We start from the raw sequence: 25,949 nt of genomic DNA on the forward strand, positions 1-25,949 counted from the left end.
AATCCATGTGGCTTTGACCACTCGACTGCGCCTCGCTCGGACAATCCTCCTCGGACTTTTACACTTGAACTCCACTCCTCCTCGGACTCTATGCTTTAATTATAGAATTAGGATAGGGCTGACTTGGCTTCGCCTGATACGGTACAGCTGGAATTGGGGTCCGAAAACTGTTTGCAATTGATTGGATATCGCCAGTTTTCGCATAGCGCTGATCTTGAGGAACGTCATTTTTCGGGCATTGCCTTGGAAATTCCCCTGGCGGTTTACCCACCCATGGGGCTGAAATGATGGACCTTGGAGATGATCATGACGCTTGGAGCTTGAAGAAGGCATTGTTACCTTGTGATACCTTCAAGTCGGCTATATAAGCCCTATGCCCGCTGCCATCAATTCGATCCTCATCAAACACAGCAACTTCGACATTCATCAACCTCACTTTCACAGACAGTTCCCCTACTGCGTCAACATCAAGAAAAATCTATCCATCATGCACTTTACCAACAGCTTCGTTCTCGCCCTCGCCACCAGCGTCGGCCTGGTCTCAGCTGCTCTCCCCAAGGCCAACGAGTACAAGTCCAACGACTGGTAAGTGCCCTTCCAAAGATGATTCAGAAGAAACAAAAGCTGATGGATCGAATAGCTCTGGTGATCTCAACTACGGACACCACGCCTTTGACCTGCACATGGTTACCATGGACGACACCACCCACTCTGTCTACCAGGCCGGTACCTCGTGGTATCTCTTTGACGGCAAGACGGGAAATGGAGGACGCTGCGAGGGCGAGTTCCTCGGTCAGGTGTCGGGAGACACTTCACCTTGCTTGGATCTCGATAACACGGTGGCTGGCAAGCGCATCAGGTGCCTTTGCAACCCTCTCATTGGAGCCAACACAAATGGCATCAACTCTTGCCAGTACGTGTAGAGACTGCGATCAAAAAGAATTGGGGTTGGATAGGCATGGGATAGAACAGGTTGAGAGTTGGAACAAACTCATTTCTCTTGGGTCAAGAAACCAGAGGCACCACAGGCATTGCATACACAGAGGAAGCCTCATACACTACTGAGCTGTATCTCATAAATACTACAAAAAGAGAATTCTATCGGCGTTGGCAGTATCTTACGCGTCAGGGTAGCATTAATTACCTAACCTTTCCAATGAGTCTAGGCTATACACGTTCCCTTGGTAGTTTATGGGTGCGCATGTCGGCGCGTCGGGGACTTTATATCCGCCGAGGCCAACCACGCACTAAGCCCATTACCCACCTAGAGGGAGACCATGATGATATTGGACTTGGGTCTTTTCCTTCTTTTTGATGCCTTGTTTCTCTTCTTTTCTTTTTGTTTGTCTCCTTTTCTCCCAGTGCCGCCTTGAATCGCGTTCTCTTTCAACGTGTTCCTTTTCCTTTTGGTCCTCTGCTAACCAGGGCGGACTGGCTGTAATTTCTTGGTCGTCAAGTGTTTGGCAAAATGACCAGCGAGAAGACTCAGCCGTTAGGCCCCCTAGATGGTCCTACCCACAGCTCGGAAGATTCGAAAGAGGTCAAGACGGTAGACGTCAAAACACAGCCTGGGCGGGAGCCCAGCATCAAAGATTACATCCGTGTCTTTACATACGCGACAAAATGGGATCTAGTCGTCTACGTCCTGGCCTCCTTGGCTTCCATCGGCGCCGGCACAGCGTTACCTTTGATGAATATCATCTTTGGCCAGCTCGTGGGCCAGTTTACCGACTACTTCCAGGAACCTCCAACCATCACCAGACACGAGTTTGAAAAGCTCCTCGACAAACAGGCCTTGTATATCATGGCTCTATTCCTTGGGCGGTTTGGACTCAATTATATCAACAAGTTCTGCTTTCGCATGATAGGAATTCGCCTCTCCTCTGCCGTCCGCCTACACTACCTGGAGTGTTTACTAGGCCAACCTATTCAAGTCCTTGACTCGATGCCTTCTGGCGCCGCAGCTAGCACAATTACGGGCACTGCCAACGTCTTACAGATTGGCATCTCGGAGAAGCTTGGCACCTTTATGGAGTTCAATGGCACCATCTGGACTGCCGTAATTGTCGCCTTCACCTGGAGCTGGAACCTGACCCTCGTCACCGCGTCCGTCATCATCTTCCTTTTGCTGGTTCTTGGAACCCTCATGCCCTTTATCATTCGCGGCCACGCTAAGACGACTCGCTCTGAGGCTCAAGCCACTGCAGTGGCCAGCGAGGCCTTGGGCGGCATTAGAATGATAACTGCCTGTGGCGTCGAGGACCGAATCGCAGCCCGCTTCGCCCGATGGGTTGAAGACGCAAGAGTCAAAGCTCAAACCACCTCGCCGCTCATGGGCCTCCAGTTTGGCCTTGTTGTATGAAGTTCCCTTGCCCACAATCTTGTCATCACCATGGCTGACCACATTATAGTTCTTCGGTCTATTTTCATCCTTTGGACTCGCGTTCTGGTACGGAACGAAGCGTTTCATCGCTGGCGACTTTACCAACTCAGGCACCATCATCGTGGTTCTCATGTCTGTCATGATGGTTGTCATCTCACTCGAACGCATCGCCACGCCCCTGATTGCCGTGAGCAAAGCCATGGTTGCCGCTTGCGAATTCTTCACCGTCATTGATGCCCCTAAACCTGAACTGGGAGGCGTCAAGGGGCCTGAAATCTCTGCTACCAACGACATCGTCTTCAAGGGTGTCACATTTGCCTACCCAAGCAGACCGCATGTCAAGGTATTGGATAATCTCGACCTCACTATCCAGGCTGGCAAGAACACAGCCATTGTCGGCCCCTCGGGCTCAGGCAAGAGCACCATCGTTGGATTGATCGAGAGGTGGTATGCCCTCCAAAGCCAGCATGCCATCGCCAAGACCTTGGAAAAGAATAAGCGAAAGGAACCGGAGCAAGGCGAGGTCGAAAAACCAAAGTTGGGTGACCAAGAGACTGGCCCTGCCGTCGAGCTATCTGGGTCCATCACCACATCCGGTATTGGCTTAGAGAAGATTGACCTCAAGTGGTGGCGCTCACAGATTGGTCTCGTACAGCAAGAGCCATTCTTATTCAACGAATCAATCTTTAACAACGTGGCTCACGGGTTGGTCGGCTCTCGGTGGGAAAATGAACCAGAACCGAAAATGAGGGAACTAGTCAAGAGCGCCTGCCAGGAGGCTTTTGCCGACGAATTCATTGACCGTCTCCCCGACGTAAGTTCCTCATAAGATGCTTCTGTGAAGCCTTGCTTACCATCTACCCAGGGGTATGATACGCAGGTTGGCGATAGCGGAGTGAAGCTTTCTGGCGGCCAGCGCCAGCGCATCGCCATCGCTCGTAGCATCGTGAGGAAGCCCAAGATTCTCATCTTAGATGAAGCTACGAGCGCTATCGATGTTCATGCGGAGAAGATTGTGCAAGCCGCTCTCGACCGAGTTGCCAAGGACCGCACTACTATAACTATCGCTCATCGTCTGTCAACCATCAAGAAGGCTGATCGAATCATTGTTCTTAGAAAGGGGAAGGTGATAGAATCCGGGACTCACGAAGACTTGCTCCAGGATGAAAATGGCCTGTATCATGGCCTTGTGTATGCCCAGAAGCTCTCTCTCGGCGAGCCGACTGACCCCCATGTTTCTGATGAAAAGGACCAAGACCTCGAGACTGAGCAGCACAGCGATGGAACCGCCGCACAATTTGAGGTAGACCAGCTGGGTGAAGATGCCGAAAAGACTAACTTGAACATCCTCAACAGTTTCGGCAGACTCCTGAAAGAACAGCGCAACAGCTGGCCCTTCTACATCGGCATGGTCCTTGCTTCTGCATGCGCCGGCGCCGGTACTCCATTACAAGCCTGGCTATTCGCCAAGATCATCACGGTGTTTCTTGCCAAGACTGAAGAGGACATGATGGACGAGGCCGAGTTTTGGTCACTCATGTTTGTTGTGTTGGCCATCGGCGTGGGAACGAGCTTCTTTACTAAGTGCTACGTTTCCACATATCTTCAGCACCGCATCAGCTCAGTATACAAACGACAGTACTTCCAGGCTGTGCTCTACCAAAAGATTGCCTTTTTCGACGACGAGGCCAACTCACAAGGCAGCCTTGTGTCACGTCTCTCTGGCGACCCCAAACAACTGGAGGAACTCCTGGGTCTCAACATGGCATTCCTCTTGACAGCCATTTTCCAACTCGCCGGTTCCCTCGCTATAGCCTTCTCATTCGGGTGGAAGCTCGCTCTCATTGGAATGTGCGTTACGATGCCCTTGGGCCTTTTCTCCGGCTATTGGAGATTCAAGTACGAGCTTGAGTTTGAAAAGATGAATGCTGCTGTCTTTGCCGAAAGTTCTCGGTTTGCTGCTGAAGCTATTAGTGGCTTCCGGACTGTGTCTTCGCTGATCTTGGAAGACGCTATTTGCGCCCGATATAGCAGACTTTTGGCAAATCATGTTAGCATGGCCTTTAAAAAGGCTCGCTGGACTAGCTTGATCTTTGGTTTCGCGGATAGCGTCAACATTGGGTGCCAGGGCTTGATCTTCTGGTACGGTGGCCGTCTCCTCGCCAGCAGGGAGTACACCATGGAGGCTTTCTTCATCTGCTTTATGGCTGTGACTCAAGGGGCTGAAGCCGCGGGTCAGGGGTTGAGCTTTGGCCCTAATGCTGCTCAGGCTACAGCTGCGTCGAATCGCATCATTAGCATGCGTGATTCGAGGAACACTGATAGCCACAGCGAGTCGGAAGATATTCCGGACGCAGAAGACGGGGTCAAGATTGAGCTGAGGGACGCGAACTTCAGATATCCGACCCGCGGCGTCCCCGTGTTCCAAGGTATCGACATTACTGTTGAGAAGGGACAGTTTGCGGCCCTCGTTGGTCCCTCGGGTTGTGGCAAGACGTCCATCATCTCCTTGCTAGAGCGCTTCTACGATCTACAAAAAGGCGACATCCTATGCAATGGCAAGAGCATTTACGACCTCAACGCCTACAAGTACCGCCGGAATCTGTCCCTGGTCGCACAGGAGCCAAACTTGTTCCAGGGCTCCATCCGAGAAAACATCCTCCTAGGCGTGGACCCCGACTCGGTGACCGAAGAGCGCCTTCATCAAGTATGCCGGGATGCGTCCATTCACGATTTTATTATCTCTCTTCCGGATGGTTACAATACAGACATTGGCCCCATGGGCGTGTCCCTCTCTGGCGGCCAGAAGCAGCGTGTTTCTATCGCGCGTGCATTAATCCGAAACCCTAGGATTCTGCTCCTCGATGAGGCCACATCCTCGCTCGACTCCGAGTCAGAGAAGCTAGTTCAAGAGGCCTTTGAGCGTGCCTCCAAGGGTCGTACTATGGTAGTAGTCGCCCACCGCTTGGCCACTGTACAAAATGCCGATGTCATTTTTGTCTTGGGGCAGGGTGCGGTCTTGGAAAAGGGGACACACCGTCAGTTACTGGAGAAAAGGGGCGTTTACTGGCAGATGGTAGGCTTATCTCTTGTTGAATCATGGACTTTGCTAACGAGTGATTTTCTTTGCAGTGTCAGAGCCAAGCCCTTGACAGGTAAATCTGTCGACACTACTGTAGCCCCTTTCCAGCTGAGTTTGGTGCTCTGGATGCGTCTTGTCCTCATATAAAATGTTTCCTTCTAGCACGACCTTGGGTCTCGTCTCTACTGGGATGTTGTTTTTAGATTTATATTTAATCAGTTGGTAACGGCTCAATCATGTGCTTTCTTATTCGGTATGTCCTTCTTGGACCGCTCGAAATACGTTTCTAGATCTGTGATAGAGGATAAACCAAGCTCTACGCTCCCTTCCTCATAGTTCGCCCTACGTAGAGGTTAGTGAAAGACGGTTAGCTTGATGAGATGATGCAATAATTGGAACCAAATTAGCCCAGTTCGAGAAACGGCTGCCCATGAGCACCCTTGTCACCGGGATCCAAACCAGATCATTTCGGGTTGCATTCTGCGCTGTACGTACATGCAAGCTGCAATGTTCGTGTCAAGTTCTAGGCTGCACTGACGCACTCTCGAGGTGGGGTAGAGACGCGTTCCGCGCGACAGTAAAGCACTTGCGTGGGATTCAAACATGGCACAAGAGAGAGAAACTTGGATAATGAGTCAAGCTATTACGCAAGGAACCAACCATCGGGTCAGCACTGCATGCAATATCTGCAAGTAAGACGCGTCACATCATAAACTCATAATGACTCATGGTTGTTGTAATTACAGCAGGATACTCGACTTATTTAGTTCAGAAGAGGCCCCGACAACAACTATTTCTCACTCAACTATACCCACTCACCAACAATGACACCATCCGGAGACGCTTCGGCGTTCGACAAACAACTGGCCGAGGCCATCTGCGATCTCCAGATCCCCTTCTACATCAAATTTTCCCCCGATGGCCAAAAGGTTCTTTACAAGACAGGAACCAATCCCCACAAAGGCAAGAATAGTGTGTCAACGCTATGGCTAGCCTCAACCACAGAGCCAGGCTCTTCGCGCCAACTGACCTCGGGCAAGTTCCAAGAAGGCGATCCAGAATGGCATCCCAGTGGAAATCAGGTAGCATTCGTTTCCGACCGCGCGAAACCGGGCGAGAGCTCGGCCATCTATATGCTTCGTTTGGACGGTGGTGACGCTGTTGCCATCACGTCGGCCGACAACGCCCAGGATATTGACTCGCTTGCCTTTTCTCCAAATGGGGAGACCATCGCCTATCTTTCTGCTGATGAAAAGACCCAAGAGCTCAAGGAGAAGGAGGAGAAGGAAGAGTCTGGCCCAGATGTCTGGGGGGAAAAGTGGGAGCATGCCCGCCTGCGCCTTGTCAATGTGGCTTCCAAAGAGACCAAGACTCTTGTAGGAGGTGACCGGCATATCTCTGACTTTGCCTGGAGTCCTGACGGGAAGAGTGTGGCCTTTTTCAGCATCGCGAACCCCAACATAGAGGAGGCCATGCTGACGGGCACAACCATCTGCACCGTCAACGTGGAAACCGGCAAAGTGAGGGATCTGTGCAAGGTGCCGAACGAGCTAAACTACCTCACCTGGGCGCCCGACGGCTCTATCTACTTCACCACCGGAACACCTGACAACAGGGACACAGGAGGCCCGGCTGTTTACACTGTTGATCCCGCGGCAGCCGAGCCCAAGCATGCCAAGATCGCATGTGGCGAGCATGACCATGCGGCAGGGCTTTCTGTGGCCGGCGGAAAGCTCCTGGTGAATCGCGCCGTCAGGTTCAACAATGCCATCACCGAGCTGGGTGGGAAGGACCTCTTCCAAAGGGACACAGAGATCTGGGCATGGGATGTATTTGTCAATCCAGATTCTGGCATTCCGATCCTCGCTGCTGGCTTGTCAGACGTCGATACGCCTTATGAAGTCTTCATCGTCGAGGAGGGGAAGGATGACATTAAGCTTTCCCAGCATGGCAAGCCTCTCGAGGGTCGATCATTTGGCTCCTGTAGCGAACTCACCTGTCCATCCGCAGACGGAGAGGTTGAACTGGACGCTCTATACCTGACGCCGACCTCCAAAGCGACAGAGAATGGCACGCCCGTGGAGCCGTTGCCGACGTTTGTCATAATCCACGGAGGACCGACATCTCGCGACTGCAAGGTCTTCGACGGAGCCTGCTACGAATGGGCTCCATACATCCTCTCCAAGGGTTACGGTGTGCTTCTTCCGCAGTATCGCGGTTCCACTGGCCGTGGCGAGAAGTTCGCCTCGTACAGCATGGGCGGGCAGGGGAAATACGACTACGCCGACGTCATATCTATCACAGACAATGCCATCAAGAAGGGCTTCGCGGACCCCAAGAAGCTCATAGTTGGCGGATGGAGTCAGGGCGGCCTGATCACATACCTGTGCAGCGTGCGAAATGGTCTCCACGGCCTCGGTTGGCGCTTCAATGCCACCATCGCGGGAGCAGGTGTCTGCGATATCGAGAGTCTTGCCATGACGTCAGATCTTGGCTCGACCTTTGAGAGAGAACTAGCCGGCGGAGATGCCATCTGGACGCTCGACCGTCACGACACAAGGAACCGCCAGGGTAGTGCACTGTGGGAGGTGGCCGGCGCGGTGAAGCGGTCTCGCGAGAGCGGAGAGCCTGTGATCCCGCCCATGCTGATCTTGCATGGAGACAAGGATGTCCGCTGCCCGTTTTCACAGGCTGAGGGTTTCCGTCGCGCCTTGAGGACTCACGGGTTGCCCTGCGAGTTTGTGGCGTACCCTGGCGAGGGGCATGGTATTCAGGCGCGAAGATTTTGGCTGGATATGTTTGAAAGGGTAGGGAGATGGTGTGATTTGTATATTGGGCCGGGAGAGGCGGATAAGCTGGCAACTTCGGTTGATGAGAAGCTTAAAGTCTAGGCGGCATGACATCCTGAAGTATGAGAAGCTCTCGCTGCGTGGGGACTTGCCTCATCTAGCTCCCTATACAACATGGCTGAGATATCTTCGAGGAAGACCTTCATATTAGAACTGTTAGGCTTGTAAAAGGTCCAAAAACTAAACATTATGCCCCTGAAATGTCGTTTTGGATCACTGGGCCATTTCTGTATGTGTAGAAAAGGGTCAGGTGCCAAGGAGAGCATCACTCTCATTATCATTGTCCGCAATGATGAGTCGATGACAAGAGGCTATCAGCCACAATAGTAAAAGACACTGTTAATAATATATGACGGTATTAAAACCCAATACCATATAACGCCATCACTAATTTTTTTTTACTTTTATAGCAGTAGCCATAAAGAATCAGATGGAAAGGTGCGTCTCATGCCATCGCCCTTATTATTATCTTTACTAATTATAAGAGGAAAGAGCAGCTTTTAGGACCCTTTTTAAGATAACCTTTATTGCTATTAATTAATTAATTATCCTTGACATTCTTTATTACCTAAAGTTTCCTAAGCAGGGCGTAAAATCTTTTCTATAAAACGCGATAGAAGAATACTGTTTTTATTCTAGTTATAGTTAGGTGCGTTCTGTTCCTCTAAGAAAGCAGCAGGCCCTAGCAACGAATTTTAGTTACCATCTCAACTGTTAAAACAGGCACTTGAAGTATAGTTACTACCTAGGTTCAACTCTATACTAACTTTAGCGTTTGATCCCTTTCCCACCCCTTCCAACTCCAGTTTCCACCTGTCGAATTCCAAAGTCCGATCCTCTTGAACGCATCACCAGACTTCTGTAACACCAACCCATAAACGGCCTCCCTCTCATCAGAGAGCTCTCCACTTACAGCAAGAGCAAGGCAGTTGCACCGTAATCTCGTGTACACATCTAACGCATCTTTCCGTTCCCGTTTCCCTTCCTCTTCCTCTAGGTACAGGGGGGATAGCATGAAAGAGCCATCAATAATTGCCATGCGTATACCTAACCGTCCATAATTGAACCCCTGACCCTCCAGTTTTTCCAGCACGTCGAAACTAACATGGCAAAGTATGGTAGGCTTTTGATCATGAGGATCTGGAACCCTGTTTCCTCTGGCTAAAGGCATAGTCATGCCGACAACGGTAGCAGAAGTCCTGGTAGCGTCACTTTCGGATTTGATCTCTCCATAGCGATTTTGGATGTTGCGAGGTCTAACGTCAGAGCAATGAAGCTTGAGGAAGACCTGAGGCTGAGACGTAACGAAAAGCACACTTTTATTCGTTGAAGCCCATGACCATGACGGCAGGCCATTAGGCTGTGCGGCTGACGGCGAGATTTCATCAGGGTACCAAAGGAGCCCACGGGGAAAGTCGCTGCTCCAAAGGCCAGCAAGGTATTCGCCACCAAATACATGCTGAAATTTCTGCGCCAGGCCCGAAAACGCGGGTAGTTTGTCCGAGCTGTATGTTAGGGCTCTCGAGTTGTACTTGGAGGCGAGGGTATAAAAATCCAACTTAGCGGACCCATCATCAATTCTCTCGGGTTGTCCATCGGTCTGAGGCACGGTTACCCCAATGTCCGCGTCGTACCTGCTCGGGAAAGGATACAGTCCCTCAAGGCTATCAAGTTCCTTACGGCACTGCCAGTACAGCTGCCGATCGCCAAAGAATAGTGATCGGTTGGACAGAATGACTTCCTGGAATGCCCAGCCGCGCTTGCTTAGCGCTGAGCTAGATCTTAGCGTCGTAAAGTTTTCTTCCGTAGCGTCCCTCCCTGCCACTAATACCGAAGTCTGACTATCAGTGGCTGAGGATACCTTGAGGGTTGTGGGATTTGGGTACGGCGAATCTGCTCTCTTAAGGAAGCCCTCTTCACTTCCTTTAGATGTCATAGCGAAGATCGTTAACGTGGAGTGCTGATAAATCAAGCCCATCTTTTCTGACTCGGATGCCCACTGTTATCTTGTATTAGCAAGCCATGAACACTCTTAGGTCTGTAGATAAGAGTATTGAAAACTCCCGAGGGCAGTAAGCACTTACGTCTTCTTTGCTATCTTGCAATATGCATAATGCATCAATCCACAGATGGCGAATCCCAAGCTTCCGCGTTACATAGATGGCGTCTCGGAATTGGCAGGCAACTTAGCGATTTGGATAGAGCAAAGAAAGGTGGACAGAGTTTCAGTGGTGAGACGTTCTTTGATCTTGTCTCCCCAGCAGTGACTAAGAGCCACATAATTGCCTTGTTGGTTGCTTGTTTCTACCAGTCGGCAAGTATGCGAGCCTTCTGATACTGTGACATCTAGGACACGTGTTAGAAGACTTGAAGATTTGATGGGGCGGCATTCGTCATGGTTTTCCCTACAGTCATCAAGCCATCCTTTAGCGATGCTGAGGTTGACTGGTGACCCTAGATCCGGATCGATACGATACCGACCAACCCGACATCTGGAATGCTGACGATTGAAGACGTCGCAGTCATCAAAATAGATATTGTCACCTGATATGATATTAGTTATTTAGATATGCCATCATAATTTCTTTCTCACCTACCTCGAGAGATGATCAGGTTTAGTTCCATTGGAGGCAGCTCTCCAACTTGAACTAGAAGAGTTTCGTAGACCATCTTCGCGGCGGGTATCTCGCTGGTATGGACTTCGCTTGAAGGCAACTCGCAAAATATTCCCTGGGCGATGGTAAACATTATACGTGAGGGCTGGCCTGTTTCTTTGGCGTTTGCGTAGAGCGACTGATTGGTAAATAGCCAATCATTATAGCCAAGGCCTTTTTTCACGGATACGGATCGTTGCGCGGACTCAGTCCCCTCGGCCTGAGTCATTTTTAAACAGTCGATGATAAACTGGCAGAAGTCACAACCAAGGCGGGCAGATAGCCCCAGAGCTTCCAACGAAGAGTGGTGCCTGATATCTTTCAACATGAGAAGCAGATCAATAGTAAGCCGGCTGCATCTTCTGCATCTCCCATTGTTGTCTTGACTTAGTCGCTCGGTAGGTAAACTCTGCTCTGAAGTAGAGGGCAAGCTGGTGGCCGGGTTTTCATCCATTACGACGGCTCACAGTAGAAGGATTTCTGAAGTTATGTTTTCTTATGAAACTGAGAGACTGGTAAACAATATTCGCCTTGATTATTCTCACCTGCAGTACTGCTGCGTAAAGTAATACTGCTGCCTAAAGTACTGCTGCCTAAAGTACTGCTGCCTAAGTGCATTGATCCAATCACGGTTCAGGGTTGAAAGCCGGATTCGATTGTGCCTGGTACCTATTTCTCGGGGAGCCTGGTTTCGGGCTGATATTTCCCGCACAAACGAATTCACCCATAATCGCTTCCAAGGCCAAGACAGGGAAAATAGGGTCGTCACTGACGTGGCTTCTTTTCTCAGGAGGTAGGTAACCCATGGGGGATTTCAAAGACAAAGGCATGCTCCATGCCCTCAGAAGTGTATACTACTAATGATACTTCTTTCTATAGAAAGACGTTAAAAATCTGTAAAGGCTATTAAATTAATAGTCCATCATTCTCTCTCCAGGTCTTTTTAGTATACATGACACTTCATTTCGACAGCTGTGATATGGTCTGGGTCCTCGATCACGCACTGCCGGCAATGTATGAAAATGAGACAAATAACACAGGAGTAGATGTATTTAAAAGATCTAGATTTAACTTAGAACTCGTCATCGCAGCTCGTGAGGAGACCACTGTAAGGGATTCGGTCTCTTGGAGCTGCATCGGGACCGATCAATCACTTCGGTCCCGAAGTGTATGGATCTAATAGGGTTTCGAACGTAACACATGGCGAAGTTATGCAACCAAGGAAATTCTTCCAGTAAGCTTTCTTAGCCACAAGGACTATGCTCTGAGGGATTCGATGTGAAACGGCCCCCAAAGTCAGAGCTGAAATGGAAGTGCGCGAGGAAGTCGAATAGAAAACCGTATCAAGGCATTAATCGAAGGAATTGCTGCAGGAACTTATGCAGCGCAATGCGAGTAGATGCCCATGGTGATTAGAAGGATTTGGTCTCAATCCATCGGCGTTGGTTGTTAGGCTCAGGTGCGGAATGCATTTTATGAGCCGATTACCGACGGGGCTTCGTATCAGGGGACTGCCTATTGCGTATAGCGCCACATCAATAAAGACCTAACACCTTGCAATATACCGTACGAATGACTGTTGACTTGCATGTCAGGCTATGCTGCTGTTTCACGAGTCACAGGTGACAGAACTACTGCTTCCCTCCCAACCCAGTAAGCTGGCGTTTAACCGTGTGCATTCCCATGTGCTTCAATAGATGCAGAAACAGATCACGACCTATCGTGCACCATGACACTTGAGTAGAAGAGTAACAATAAGCTTATGGATAGTGCCAAGATGGTGGTAACCTAGTCATCTTCTGCCGCGTAGATGGTCAGATCGACTTCTCTTCTTCTCCGGCGGTATTAAGTCTCCGTCCTAGGATCCCATGAGTCTGTGGCTGCATCTTGACTATAAGGAATCTTTGTCCAACCTGCTTCGCCTCTTTGATTCCTTCGTGAGGATCACCGGTGAAACATGCATCGCTCAGCTTGGCTCCTACGATTGATGGGTGTGTCTGTGTGTCGTGTGAGTGTCGGGGTCTCGCCATTGGAACCTCTAGCGACTATTTCAATGATTTGGATGTTAGGGAATTTATCTACAAAGTATAAAAGGGCCTTTTTCTTCGAGAAGATAGACTGTCATCCTCAGCATCACTCACAACTTGACGACACTACATTCCTCTTCTACAAACTCAACTCAACTCAACGATCACCTCCCACCTCCATTCATCAAAATGGTTTCCTCCAAGACTTTTCTGATTACTCTCCTTGCCCTGAGCGTTTCTGCCATTCCCTTGCAGTCGCGTGAAGAGAACCAACCCAAGCCCAGCCTGGACAAGTCACACGAGGTCCACGATGCTCTTGACCTCACCACCACCTATTCCAACCAGAACGAGCAGCGACAGTGCGTCTGGAACGACGGACACGGCGATATCTCTTGGTAAGATGGCTACTGTTTGGCCTTCAGAAGTTGGCTAATAATGATAAACCAGCGGCTACTTCAGCGTCGTTTTTGGAGACAACTCTGTCGGTGGCTCCAAGGGAACCGTTACGATCAGGGGTGAGACCTGGAAGACCGAGGGCAGGCTCGACTGTGGAAATGACAACTGGACCACCTTCACCAGTCCCCTGCCTTACACCGTCGACATCCACGGTGGGAACGCTTGCCACACCACCATCTCTGGCCACTGGGACAACACCTGGATAAAGTATGCAGCTCAGTATCTCGATGTTCCGAGTGACACTCGCTGCGGTGATGTTGGGACTTTGAACAAGTCTCGACGATGCATCATTCCCGCTTGATTCAGAGACTCGGAAGTGACAAGGAATGTGGCAGAGATTTGTGCTAGGCAATATGGAATCTGGATGCTGTTGGGTAGAGTGTACCACTGGTCGCATTCTTTTGTACAAAAAGAAGCTCAAAGCCATTGAATGCTGTTGAACTTACTACCATCTGGTTCAGTTGTCCCATCAAGGGTCGTGCTTCGACTATGTCAAGCACACTATTATGACATGATAGCATCCTGTCCCGATGCCAACGAAGTGGCCTTGTTGAATTGAAATTATGCTGTTGCCTTTCTGAAATCCTTCTTGCCACGCAAAAGCTCAATCAGAGCCTCATCACTCACCCCCTCGACCGGAGTCTTGCCCTTCGAGTCCCTCACCTCCACATCCGCCCCGTGGTCCAGCAGCCACCTCACCCTGGCCAACATGTTCTTCCTGCCTCTCCTGGCGCTGTGTTTCCTGACGGCCCAGTGGAGCGCCGTGCTCGGATTCCGGCTTTGGAACTCGGGCCGGTTCGTAAAGGACAACGCGTTGACGTCAAACCCCTTTTCCAAGAGCAGCCCCATCATGGCAATGCAGTTGGAGTCAGGGTAGGTGGCGGTGAGCGCGTTGTGCAGCGCATTGCTGTGTGTCACAAGGGCGCCTGAAGAGAGGAGAAGGTCAATGACGGAGGGTATGTCGGGCGTTGAGTGGGTGACGGCAAAGTCCAGAGGCGTATGGCCGTCCTTGCTGATGAGGTTAGGATCTGCCCCATTTTTCAGGAACCACTTTGTCAAAGGGAGAGATTTAGTAGCCGAACTAGAAGCTATGTCAGCCTACCGACATGCACTAGTAGAGGGAAAGAGAGCCATACTGCAAGGCTGGAATACGGTCAAACGAGTTGATGTCCCAGCCGTGATCGAGGAAGGCCTGGAAAACGTCGACAGCTTCATCGCCTTCTTTAGCGGCGAGCTTGATCGCCGTTGGACTAACTGGTACCCCCTCGTCAAGGAAAAACCGAACGACTTCGCTCTTGGCATTCTGAGCCGCCAATATCATCGGCATATCCATGTCTTCGGTTGTCGGGTTCTCCAAAGACGGATCTGCTCTCCATGCCTGGACCACTTTACGGACAAGCTCAACATCTCCGGCCTTGCTAGCATCCCTAAGGTCGTTTCTTGCAGATCGAAATCGAGCACGGCTTAAATACTGATCTGGGGGGATAGGAAGGGCGGCCCCGTCGGGGAGAGAGGAGAGAAGGGCCCGGACGCGCGATACATCACCTGCATCCGAGGCTCCGCTTAAAGCGAGAGACTCTGGCGAGATGCGAGCATTCGGATCTGCTGTTGGGTCCTTATAGGGAAGACTGGGATTGTCTGTCTTCATCTCCATTTTTAAGAGTGATTAAAGATGGTGAAAGAAGTGAAAGTGCAGTGTCTCAAATGACAGCCTTGTGAAGGCAGAGATGGGTGGCTAATACTGGCTACAGAGGTGCGCCTCGTTAGTTTAATACACCCCGAACATGTGTGCCTGAGGGTCAAACTGTACACCCACACGGGTTGCAGTTGGAGCACGGAGATTGAGTCCATACTATTTGAGCAACAACATATCGGTTCCAGTATTTCTTAGGAAATAGGAAAACAGGTTTAGGATTGAATGCTATGGGATACTTCACTTCTGTCCAAACTAGCTAATACATCACATGTCGCCAAGACCAACTCCTTCTAGACGGCGTTACCCAATTGTCTATTAAAGATCAATTTTGTCTCGAAAAAAAGACGAACCGTTCTGACTCCGTTATTCGAAGGATCATATTGCAGCAGAATACGGCCTCTGGCAGTTGTGTCGAGGAGTCTAGCTTGACCGGGATTGACGTCTTCACCATCCTCGCCTGTCATGCCGTCAAGAGCTTGGTAATGGTTCACCTGGATATGACCTCGAAGGCCAGGGATAATATCAGGCAGCAGGTCAACGAGTTTCTGCACCTGATCTTTGTACATGAGCTCGCCTTCGACGTAGCCTGGGGCCCCTTCAGCCTCATCAGGGAGCTCCTGCTGCGGAGTTAGGATGTACGCTGCCACGTCTGCACCGTCCTTAGTGAGCTGTGCAGTAAACTCTGCAAGTCCCCCCGAGCCTCTTGCACCGTTCTTGAGAAAGTCTTCGACATGCTCCTTGAAGGCAGCGTCTCCACGTCCCCACGCGGCGGCCTCGAAGAAGTGTGCCCCGTAGGCTCCGTTCTGGGAGTAAACGATGAGGCCGGTGCAGCCGCAGAGTGCGCTCAGACCGAGGTCAAAAGCCCTGCTCCTGGGGTTGATGGCACTGATGGGCTTCCAAGCCGAGGTTGAGTCGTCGGTACCGGCACCAGAGTCGAAGATCAGCTTGACCTTCCCCTCGTCGAATCGTCTGACTATCTCGGCGTCGACGGTGTCTTCGTCAACCTCGAACAAAGCCCGGGCATCTAGAGAGCGGACAGATACGCCTTCTGCGTCTCCCTCGTTGGAGGAGGATGGAGGGAGTTGGCAGCAGCTCTTGGAACTGCATCTGCTGCGGCATGGGTTGTATCCACGCTTTAAGGGGGCCAACCACTTTCTGTGGATGGACTTAGCGCTTATGGGGATTTGATGTTAGAGGGGGCGTCACTCACGGTTCATCTCGCCGTGCAAATGATGATACATCATCATGGAAGGAAAAGCAGAAGGAGACTGTGAGCCAGGTGCTCAACAGCAACAGAAGCACCTGATGAAGTCTGAGATGCATTGTTGAGGCGGTTGAAGGGATCTGCCTTGGATAGGACTGTTGCTACGCAGGAAAACAGCCAGGCCCTTCTTGTAGGGCTGGGGACTTTTATCCCTCCGCCACCTACACAAGACAGCCCCCGCGAGCCTGGTAGTCATGCAACAAGTGAAGGGATAGGAGAGAACAAGACATTATTACAGGGGCATGCATTTTGAAGCCACATGCGGGGGCCTAGGACTGCGCCATGCCATCGACTGCCTCTGCCGAGCCGGCTACATCGCTGATTCGAGATGTAGGCGCTGCACATTGCACATTGCTGCACTTTCGTCTCACGACTAAGACATTATCAAATCCTACCTAATCTTATTGATACGAGAATTAGTGCATAAGCGCTTTGGCAAGGACCATATTCTTTCCATTAATAGGGTCATAATCGTGTATGGCTTAATCTAAGCCGCCAACTGTGCGACTCGAGGCTCTCGGCGCAGTTCAGCTGGGATATAAAAGGTTTCAGTTTTTTAGCGATGGATCCATGGCGGTCCTCCCTCATCTCGATTGGTCCAAGTTACTCCATGTATAGAATCAGGCTCTGAGAGATTGCTTCAATGGCGGCACCGGGTTCCCCTTGCCCATTACCGGTTTATTGTTTTACTCTCTCAGTCTCGACTGGCTCACCTTTCTCAATTCACCTTGATCTCCAGTCTCATGCGATTTCGTCTGTGCCAGTCAAACCATGGCCTTGTCGAAAGTCTTTTCCTTCCTCGCGCTAAACGGTCTTGCATTGTCGGCGATCATCAGCACGCCAGCCCCTTCAGATGCGTTCCTCACAACGACTACTCAGACGGGGGTTGTTCGCGAAACAATCACCCTTGCTTCTGGGCTCGTCGGCGTAGTTGATGGCACTGTTCTTGTCCTGGCCAACACTACCCTCACTCCGGCCCCAACGGCTTACACAGTCGGACACCATACCATCTCTCTAGGTTCTGACCGAGTCGTGGTTGTCGACGGGGAGACTACTACCCTTCCCTCGCCAGGGGATGCTGGTGACTCGTCGTCTCAACCCTCCACCACAGTAGAATCTTCCGAGACAGAGCTTTCCGGTTCAACTGGTTCTTCTGACACACCACAAGACACTCCCACTACCACCACTGGCTCAGCTCAGAGCGGGAGCGCCGACTTGCCTACGCTCTCAGACACAACAAGTGGCAGTGGAAGGTTGACTACTTCTGATGGGCTGGGTTCAGATTCCACCACCGAGCCTACATCGACTACCACTGGGCCCAGCTCAGACTCAACCCCCGGATCTGATTCTGGCTCAACTAGTGAGCCTAGTCCCATCTCAGATGGCCAAGACGTTACCCAATCTGTGTCCCAGACGACCAGTGAAACCACCACAATTAGCCCAATCACTGGAACCGTGACTGAAGCCCCGGCTGGATTCTCCACCGAGCTCATCACCAACTCGGATTTGACAACCAACACTTGGATAACTACAACCAAGGATGACCAAGAGACAGTTGTTCCAGTGCTTGTCGGATGTCCAGGATGCGGTGGGGCATTCGGGGGCATCATTCTCTGGGGTCTGCCGTCCATCACCAACGTCGTCTTCAACCTTCCGGGCCTCCCCTCGTTCTACCTCCCCTGCATCCAGGTGCTAGGGGCTTCTATTGGTCAGTGTACACAGGGCCCCTCTGATCCTCCCGAAGACAACAAACCCGACCCGTCGAGCCGTCCAGACGATAAAACAAAGACCAAGGAGCGCGAGACGTCAGCTTCCAGTTCTACATGCGACGCTACCGAGACGGCCACGGATGTCTTTGTCGCTTGCAGCACCGGTTCGGCCGACGGCAGTGCGACAACCACCTGCACCACATCAACCAGGATTGTCACCGGTTGCAGTGTCTCTGGGTCGACTATAACCTCCCTTACCGGAGGTGTTTGTCTTCTCAGGCCGACTCCTGATGCACGGGGCCCGATCGGGACATACTCCTTCCAAGGGTATGTGCCTTTTAGCCTCCCGGATATCACTGGAACAGTATCGGAAATAGAATCCAGCACGACATCCAGCACTGAATCAACAGTGGAATCCAGCACAGTATCGGCCACTCAACCGCCCACATCAACGTCCTTCTCAACCCTCATATCCACTGCTTCCAGCACAACCCTACCCCCTCGCGTCCCAGCACCAGCCATCACAATGACCACAACAGCAACTCCAGAATGCGTCCAAGGCTATCAAACATACACCATGACTGCTGTAGCTTCAGCTCCCGCAAATGCGGACTCGATAAGGGTCTTCATTCCCGAGGCAGACCGTCCCGGGATGAAATGGGAGGTGTCTCTCCCCCCGATCCAGTTCTTTGGCGTCCCAATCGACGTGAGAGGGAATATCCGTTCTTGGCGAGTGGGAACCTCGGATGAGGGGACGACGCTTGCTAGCGGTGATGGGGGAAAAGACATGAGCATCAAGTGGGAGACGCCAAGATTCCCCTCCACTCACGGGGCAGAACAAACTAACGTACGGATCAGATGGCACATACGTAGAGTTCTTTTTCACATCAGACCCACCTTTGGGTCCCCAGGTGTTTAGGGTTGTCGCGCAAAGTGATGGTGTAAGTCCCCTAGATAATACTCAAGCATCAGAATCTAACGCAGAAGCCAGCGGACCTGCATGCCATCTCATTGCAACGATCCCCCAACGATTGTAAGTTCTCTGTTCCCTTTTCTAGATCGTGAAGGACTAACTCTCTCTAGACCACCGACAAAGATGGCTTGGTATGCACGCTTCGTCCATGCAGCCACCATCCAATTTGTTCACAAGGACCCGTCACGCCAAGAGCTGACTGTCTAGTCCTCGAGGACGGCTTTCTCCTTTCATTTTTCTTCCAAATAACCATCATCACCAACAACTGGGTGACGGATAACGGCGAGAAACTAAAGAAAGAGGAGAAGGGCTGTGGGGCGATCACAGAGTGGAATGTGAGGAAGATCAATAGGGAGGTCGCGGATGGATCTTGGACGGCCACCCACGAAGTGACGTTCACTCTGCCTCTGACGATCAAGGCAGGCTGTGTAGAGAGAGCGATAGCTAGTGCTGGAGGGCCGAGTGGGCTGAAATGCTTTAATTCAGTGAGCGACTGGGTTTTGTGAGGGGCAAGCAGAGATTATGCTACATGCATGCTTTGAGGGTCCGGGAGAATGCATAACATAAAGACGGAAGAAACACACTTGTATAGAATGCAGTTTAAGATCAGAGATGATAGTGACAAGATAAGGCACTTCAGGTCGGTAGGCGAGAAATCGACCGGATTGACGGCATGGTGGAATTATCTGTGTCGGAAAATTACCTCGACAGGGATTAGGGATGGTGCCAATAGAGCGGTGGGAATTATTGAACGAGCATGAGCTTCTCGAGAGGATGTACTGACCTGCAGCACTTTGATACATAAGTGAAAGCATAGCATGCGCTCTCACCATTGCTTGGGCTGATCGATAGCCACGGCCAATTGTAAGGCAGTAGCTACCTAGTCAATGCTATAGTACGAGACGGGAAAGAAACCTATCCCCTCGTGTATCTTTGCGAGAAGAGAGGAGGTCGAGGCCTAATGTATCCCTGCTGACTGGATCACCACCACAACCCACCAGCGAGATGGGTCTCAACAACATCACAACAGCGTAATTGGTTTAGTGGTAAAATTCTCCGTTGCCATTCGAGTAACGTCGGGGAGCCCTGGGTTCGATTCCCAGATTACGCATTAGAACGGCCGTTAGAGACGTCGAGATGGTTTCTTTTTGGTGTTTTGAAGTTTGGTCGTACTTCGGGCGCGTCGGAACAGGCCCTTCTCAACTGAGCCTCCCCCAGTAGCAGTTGTGCACTAACACACACATCCTATTAATCTACGTCTACATTGCAATAGCAAACTATTTTCTTTTTCTTTTGAGGGCGGAGACTGTCCTTATGGTGTGCTTTGAGGTGGTCATGCTCAAGATTTATCCTAGTACTCCAGCTTTGCGCACAACCATCTCCTCAACCCGAGATGATACAAGTTATACATAGAGAGCGAATCTTAACTTTGCAAGAAGAATAAAAATAGGTTTCTATCTGTGCCCGACAAGTAGCGGCGCGTTGGATAACTCAAAGCAGTCACTATGCCCACTACTCCACGGTCTGGTTTTATTGCCTAGTTAGGAAACCAATTCCACTTCACGCAAGAATTGAACGAGATTTGTCAGCAGGGCGCGGCAGGGAAACCCAAGCGTCTTCCATGCCATAGGGAACAATAATATCACTTATTGATCGATCCCTGATTGCTTCTGTTGCTTGTGTTACTAATTGCAGAGGTGTCCTCCGCGCAGCTAGCCATGCGCGTCTTGCTGACTAGCACAAAGGTGTAGGGGGGGACGTGAATAGGAGGGCGGTGTTGCCCCCTCATCTCGATTTATAAAGAGGCTGCTCTTTGCGTTTCTCACACTGATGTTTGCCAATCTAAACCTTGATGTTGTGACAAACCTGTAAACACGAGATCATCAAACATGGACCCAATTGGTATTGCCCTCATTGGAGGTGGCATCTTTGCCAAGATGGAGCACATGGTGAGTCCACCTACGAAATTCTAAAAGCAAAAACTAAGAGGTTGTAGCCCGGCATCATGAAATGCCCATCTTTGAGCCTCAAGGCCATCTATTCGCGGTCTTTGAAGTCAGCCAAGGACACAGCGACTCTGAATACCAAAGGCGAGGTCAACCTATACTCGTCCGATTCTGGCGAGGGAAAATCATACAAAGATCTTCTCTTGCGAAAAGATATATCAGCAGTCATCATCGCACTTCCTATTTCCGCCCAACCCGAGTTCATCGACCAAGCACTCAAAGCGGGGAAGCATGTATTGGCCGAGAAGCCTATCGCACCAGACGTCGCCGCAGCTAAGAAGCTCATCGATACTGCGTCGAAGAATGGAGTGACCTTTTCTCTTGCTGAGAACTATAGGTTTATACCAAAGTATATCTACGCTGCGGACCAGGCAAAGAAACTGGGCAAGGTGGATCATTTCAACGTCAAATTCTTCTGTTTGTTACCGCCAGATAACCTTTGGTATTCGACACCGTGGCGGGGACAGGCGCAGTACCAAGGTGGCCCCTTGCTCGATGGAGGTGTTCATTATGCTGCTGCCACCAGGTTGTTCCTTCAGGGTGATTCAAGCGCAGCGTCTGTTTCCGCCCTGACGAGTTTGACACAAAAACATCTTCCTCCGGCTGACACCGTCAACGCTCTTGTCAAGACAAAGTCGGGCACAAGTGGAACTGTTCAATTCTCATTTGGGTCTCAAATCGAAGCCTCTGAGTGGGACTTTGGCCTTGAGAGAGGCACCGTCAAGGTGTCTGGGAACACCGTCATTGTTAAGCCGGCCGGTGGTGAAGCAGTTGTCAAGGAATTTCCCGAAACTAGTGGCGTCAGTGAGGAAATCGCAGCCTGGGCAGAGAGTTTGGTCTCTGGGAAACAGAACCCTTTGCAATCTGCCGAAGAGGGCATGGCAGATGTGGAGTTTGTGGAAATCATGTTGAGGAGCGCAGAGAAAGATGGTGCCCCAATGAAGTATAGTCTGCAGTAAGCGAATAGGCGTTCGAAAAGAAACAAAGAGATGCTTGATTCCAGTTGTTTAATGACTTTATCTTTTTTTTTTTCTCCTCTTCATGTCCTTCCACTTCCTCTTTTTCATATGGGGACTCTAGGGGGGTAATAGTGTTATGATGCGGGCAGTTAACGAAGGACTATGCTAAAAGAACTGATTTCAACATAGTGTAAAGCGCACCTAAATGTTTTCTACACTTAGCTGCGTTGAACTCAATGCAAAAGATCAGAAATCAAGTTGGTGACCTCTAGGTTAGGCTCGGGGACAACGCCGAAGAGCACGTGATTTATCACATGCTCCTTATCTCGAGGCATCTCGCCCAGCAATTTTGCGCCATCGAAGCCGCGAAAATTTCGAGAAGAGCAACAAACTCGGGGAATCCCGCCAAATAGCAAATCATTTCATGGGAACCTAAAAGGCCATCTCCAATGAATGCGTTTCGACCCTTCTTTCGCCAGGGCGCTGATTGGGCGTTTGTAGGACACAGCTCATCGTTCCCAGACATTGGGGCTGATGATGCCGGCAACCTATCAAAATTTCGGCAGTGCAACACAAAGTCAATACCGGGATGTAAAGCGTTCCATGTTTCAAAAGAGAATAGCTCCAAGTCGGAAGAAGTACCCGTTGGAGATGATGCCCTCGCAGGCGAGTTGACGGATCAAGTTCTCGTCTTTCAGTACAAGGGCAAATTCCATGCCGTCGATCATGTAAACCAGCCCTTCGATTTTGTGTGTCATATCTAATGTAGCGTCATAGTCCTGTCCTCATTCCTCATACCCTTTATCACAAGGCACTCCATTCGATATTGAAGACTTTGGGATGGTTCTTAGCGCAGGATTGACTTGTCCCAAACATGGCTGGTCCTTCGACGTGTTTTCTGGAATGTCTGATAGAGGATCCTATAGACTCAAGGTGTGGGAGGTCCAATTACGAGATATCAAAGAGACAGAGCCTGCCGAGAAAGTAGAGGGCGTGTCGGAAGGAGTAGATAAAGAGGTTTGGGTGAGAAGGAAACAAAGAATCGGTTAGACAGATTATGGGCCGGTTGAATACACTAGGCTGTGGGGGAAATCTTCTTGAAATTGAAGCAAACAGATACTATATCATAGCGAGTTCTCATTGCGGGCGAAGTCTTCTAAAGGCAATCGAAAACCTCAGCTTTGGTAGCCTTATCAGATCGCTATTTTGTAACTCGTACTTCCCATCGCACAACTCCCCTGCTACGAGAGCTAGCTCCTACACCACGGAGACCTGTCAGGCCTCAAGCAAAGCCAGCGCCGATTACAAAGCTCGCGTCGTCGTTAAACAACGCAGTAGCATCAAATGTATTAACGCCGCCATTGCTCGCGATGTAGAGTACATTGTTATAGTGGCGGAAGTAACGGGTGGGATAGCTCCAGGATCGGACACTGTTGCCCTGACCATTGAGACCAGCCTGGGTGCAGAACGTAGCATCTTCATGGAATAGCTTACCCCCGTCGTTGGCGTCGAGTTGAAGCTGGAAGGCAGAGTGTCGTAGGAAACTGCCGGGGGTGTCGTTTGATTCAAAAGAGAAGCACCCGCTAAAGGCTAGGCCGGTACGGACTGTCCAGCTGGCCTGCTTTTTGAGGGTGGTAGAGCTAGATGACGAGACCACCGCCGTGTTGACTGAGGAGCCAGAGTGTGTAATGTAACGTGTCGTGCAGCAACTCGAGGTGGCTCTTAGAGAGACAGAAGAACCAACAGTGAGACCCGGGCCACTGGTCAATGACGTCGTGGCATACTTGGCGGCTACAATGTTCGCCTGCACCGAGTTCTCAGTGGCATCAGATGGGTAGCCAGAGGTCATCGCGCCCTCGTAGAAGGTGCCTTGTGAGCCATGGCTGTTATCGCCACCAATGCCGAGAATAATGGCTCCTTCTTTGCTCATGGGGTTATAGCCAGACACGGTTGGACGCGCGCCGCTATAGTATGTCGACAACGAGTTGGCCACAGCATTGCCACCACGGATCGCCCACTGGTTTGGCCTCCCCTTTACAGCCGCAGTGAGGAATCGATATGAGATTGAAGGATCCTGGGTGTTTTGCTTAGGGTTAGCGCCGGAGAACAAGCCGTTCTCCAGATCGGCCATGACCCAGGGGCCAGAGCCGGAGCCGGAGCCCCACACGGTGCTGTCTCCAAAGTAGATGGCCTCCATATGGCCGTTGCCCGTATCGGTATTGCTGATCTCGGCATTGCCATAGTCGAAGCAGCAGTCACCGTTGTAATGACTCCCGTCAAGCACAGCGTACATGCCCTCCGCCGCATCTCCTGTAGCAGTGCCGCTAACGGCATTGTTCCTGTACCCGGTGCCGGGCGAGATGAAGACACCATAGGCCTTCTGACCGTTCAGCGTGACCGGTGCGCCAATGGCGCTGGCCAAGTTATCCTTGCCGTCAACATCCGGGCCTTTGAAAGCGCCAGAAGGAGCCTGGGTAAGATGATTGCCTTTACCGGACTGGTCGTAAATGATGGTGATGAGACAGGTTGTGCCAGCGCAGAACGAGTCTTGGGCAGCAGCATTGGCAACACCACCGGCAGATCGCGGCGCAATGTTGGTCGTGGCACCGTCGGAGCCGCGTTTTACCTGGTAAAGGGAGCCGGTATAGGCGTTGTACAGTGCCCGGGTGGTGCTGTGTGCCGCCACGCAGGGTGTCCCGCCGGAGGAGTAAATGTCACAGGGCCCAGCGGTGACAAGAGGTGCAACGGCAACCAAGCTGAGAGCAAGCATGGAGCTGCGTTCGAAATTCAGTTTCGGATGCATGTCTGATTTGAAAATATTGATGTTGCTTTGGTAAGAGAACCGTAGACGAGACGCAAGTCCCAGCGTTTCGGAGTTGTTAACAAGAAGCTCACACAGTCTCCGAAGTAAGTCAGTGTTGTGATAAAAGTCGTCTTCGTCTAATCTCTGGTCTCTTATTCTCATGTCTTTCGGTTTCAAGCCTGGGGTATTTATGTACGACCAGCAACATCAACCCCACGATGCCTATTGGCACGCGTACCAGAAACCGGTAGCACGTCCACATGGGATGGTGCGTGAGCTATTCATTGGCGCGCGTGAATACATACTTCAAATCTGGGGTAGGGATTTTCCAATAAATGCTGCCTTTCATTCGGAACGGCCTACGTACTTCCGATGAATTGATATCTCCTTCTGGCTAGGACCACTACCTCATGACTCCCGTGAGGCCATTCGGGAGCACTCCAACTAGGTATAAAAAAGTCGAAGCTTAACTTCCGTCTTATCCGTCCCGTCATCTCCTGATACGCCGAGAAGCAATTGTACTAATGCCATAGAGGGAAAGGGCGGGCCGAAACGTGGGGAAGAGGTTACATTAGGTACTAAAGATTGGGTAGTAGCCCGCTGTGCAACATCCCCCTGGCCTCATCCGGGTTGGGTCGCCTATAAGTTGTAGCATTTCGAGAACCAGGTATGTCTGTAAGCGCATGATGAGCAATAAACAAAACAGGCCTTTTCGAGGTCAGTCGTACGCAATGCCAGGAGTAAAGTCATCCACCTTCCCCGCCTCATGTGCCGTATTGCCGACATCACCGTCATTGCCATATCTTCAAGTTAACCATAGAAGCAAGACTACTACCAAGAGATTCGGTTTCACAGTAGACCCGTCTCGCTCCACGTTCCTGGCTAGCCTGAGACTACGGCTTGCTTGGATGCGGGGTTGAGTTTCTCGAATTCTGTACTACGTGATTGACTGGAGGAGGCCACAAGATTGCGAGCCTTTGCCTTTGAATGGATGTATTTGATGCGAAAGTGTATTAAAGATGGAAAATAGAGTGTAAATCCCATGATTACCTGAGTACTACCGTGCGAGGTTCCGTGGTATGGAAGTG

The 25,949-nt window shown here is 50.8% G+C and overlaps 11 protein-coding genes across 11 annotated transcripts; 7 read left to right on the top strand and 4 right to left on the bottom strand.

Annotated features, from left to right (window-relative positions):
* Nucleotides 1-487: 487 nt before the first annotated feature.
* NECHADRAFT_122749 (small secreted protein) lies at nucleotides 488-923 on the top strand (the record flags this gene model as incomplete). Its single annotated transcript, XM_003046957.1, has 2 exons — nucleotides 488-585; nucleotides 641-923. 2 exons carry the CDS (start codon nucleotides 488-490, stop codon nucleotides 921-923), a joined length of 381 nt encoding a protein of 126 aa, XP_003047003.1.
* Nucleotides 924-1,468: 545 nt separating this feature from the next.
* On the top strand, nucleotides 1,469-5,542 carry NECHADRAFT_95357 (uncharacterized protein; the record flags this gene model as incomplete). The annotated part of the gene is made up of 6 exons (XM_003046958.1): nucleotides 1,469-1,491; nucleotides 1,522-2,356; nucleotides 2,412-3,197; nucleotides 3,249-4,493; nucleotides 4,569-5,459; nucleotides 5,516-5,542. 6 exons carry the CDS (start codon nucleotides 1,469-1,471, stop codon nucleotides 5,540-5,542), a joined length of 3,807 nt encoding a protein of 1,268 aa, XP_003047004.1.
* Nucleotides 5,543-6,289: 747 nt separating this feature from the next.
* NECHADRAFT_45956 (uncharacterized protein) lies at nucleotides 6,290-8,356 on the top strand (the record flags this gene model as incomplete). Its single annotated transcript, XM_003046959.1, has 1 exon — nucleotides 6,290-8,356. One exon carries the CDS (start codon nucleotides 6,290-6,292, stop codon nucleotides 8,354-8,356), a length of 2,067 nt encoding a protein of 688 aa, XP_003047005.1.
* A 622-nt stretch (nucleotides 8,357-8,978) lies between these two features.
* NECHADRAFT_83551 (uncharacterized protein) lies at nucleotides 8,979-11,197 on the bottom strand (the record flags this gene model as incomplete). Its single annotated transcript, XM_003047118.1, has 5 exons — nucleotides 8,979-8,996; nucleotides 9,228-10,313; nucleotides 10,399-10,408; nucleotides 10,471-10,858; nucleotides 10,912-11,197. 5 exons carry the CDS (start codon nucleotides 11,195-11,197, stop codon nucleotides 8,979-8,981), a joined length of 1,788 nt encoding a protein of 595 aa, XP_003047164.1.
* A 1,987-nt stretch (nucleotides 11,198-13,184) lies between these two features.
* Nucleotides 13,185-13,752, top strand: NECHADRAFT_106298 (uncharacterized protein; the record flags this gene model as incomplete). Its single annotated transcript, XM_003046960.1, has 3 exons — nucleotides 13,185-13,298; nucleotides 13,356-13,390; nucleotides 13,443-13,752. The coding sequence occupies 3 exons, from the start codon at nucleotides 13,185-13,187 to the stop codon at nucleotides 13,750-13,752; spliced, it is 459 nt and encodes a 152-aa protein (XP_003047006.1).
* Nucleotides 13,753-14,012: 260 nt separating this feature from the next.
* On the bottom strand, nucleotides 14,013-15,105 carry NECHADRAFT_83553 (uncharacterized protein; the record flags this gene model as incomplete). The annotated part of the gene is made up of 2 exons (XM_003047119.1): nucleotides 14,013-14,532; nucleotides 14,588-15,105. The coding sequence occupies 2 exons, from the start codon at nucleotides 15,103-15,105 to the stop codon at nucleotides 14,013-14,015; spliced, it is 1,038 nt and encodes a 345-aa protein (XP_003047165.1).
* A 332-nt stretch (nucleotides 15,106-15,437) lies between these two features.
* NECHADRAFT_83554 (uncharacterized protein) lies at nucleotides 15,438-16,470 on the bottom strand (the record flags this gene model as incomplete). The annotated part of the gene is made up of 2 exons (XM_003047120.1): nucleotides 15,438-16,302; nucleotides 16,358-16,470. The coding sequence occupies 2 exons, from the start codon at nucleotides 16,468-16,470 to the stop codon at nucleotides 15,438-15,440; spliced, it is 978 nt and encodes a 325-aa protein (XP_003047166.1).
* A 712-nt stretch (nucleotides 16,471-17,182) lies between these two features.
* On the top strand, nucleotides 17,183-20,128 carry NECHADRAFT_83555 (uncharacterized protein; the record flags this gene model as incomplete). The annotated part of the gene is made up of 6 exons (XM_003046961.1): nucleotides 17,183-18,967; nucleotides 19,032-19,153; nucleotides 19,248-19,595; nucleotides 19,686-19,737; nucleotides 19,911-19,957; nucleotides 19,990-20,128. 6 exons carry the CDS (start codon nucleotides 17,183-17,185, stop codon nucleotides 20,126-20,128), a joined length of 2,493 nt encoding a protein of 830 aa, XP_003047007.1.
* Nucleotides 20,129-20,982: 854 nt separating this feature from the next.
* Nucleotides 20,983-22,058, top strand: NECHADRAFT_95358 (uncharacterized protein; the record flags this gene model as incomplete). Its single annotated transcript, XM_003046962.1, has 2 exons — nucleotides 20,983-21,042; nucleotides 21,090-22,058. The coding sequence occupies 2 exons, from the start codon at nucleotides 20,983-20,985 to the stop codon at nucleotides 22,056-22,058; spliced, it is 1,029 nt and encodes a 342-aa protein (XP_003047008.1).
* Nucleotides 22,059-22,507: 449 nt separating this feature from the next.
* Nucleotides 22,508-23,108, top strand: NECHADRAFT_46298 (uncharacterized protein; the record flags this gene model as incomplete). Its single annotated transcript, XM_003046963.1, has 2 exons — nucleotides 22,508-22,786; nucleotides 22,836-23,108. The coding sequence occupies 2 exons, from the start codon at nucleotides 22,508-22,510 to the stop codon at nucleotides 23,106-23,108; spliced, it is 552 nt and encodes a 183-aa protein (XP_003047009.1).
* Nucleotides 23,109-23,340: 232 nt separating this feature from the next.
* NECHADRAFT_95359 (glycoside hydrolase family 54) lies at nucleotides 23,341-24,861 on the bottom strand (the record flags this gene model as incomplete). Its single annotated transcript, XM_003047121.1, has 1 exon — nucleotides 23,341-24,861. The coding sequence occupies one exon, from the start codon at nucleotides 24,859-24,861 to the stop codon at nucleotides 23,341-23,343; it is 1,521 nt and encodes a 506-aa protein (XP_003047167.1).
* Between the last annotated feature and the right edge of the window lie 1,088 nt (nucleotides 24,862-25,949).

The sequence above is a fragment of the Fusarium vanettenii genome (assembly GCF_000151355.1).
Source record: "Fusarium vanettenii 77-13-4 chromosome 8 genomic scaffold NECHAsca_17_chr8_1_0, whole genome shotgun sequence".
Taxonomy (NCBI): domain Eukaryota; kingdom Fungi; phylum Ascomycota; class Sordariomycetes; order Hypocreales; family Nectriaceae; genus Fusarium; species Fusarium vanettenii.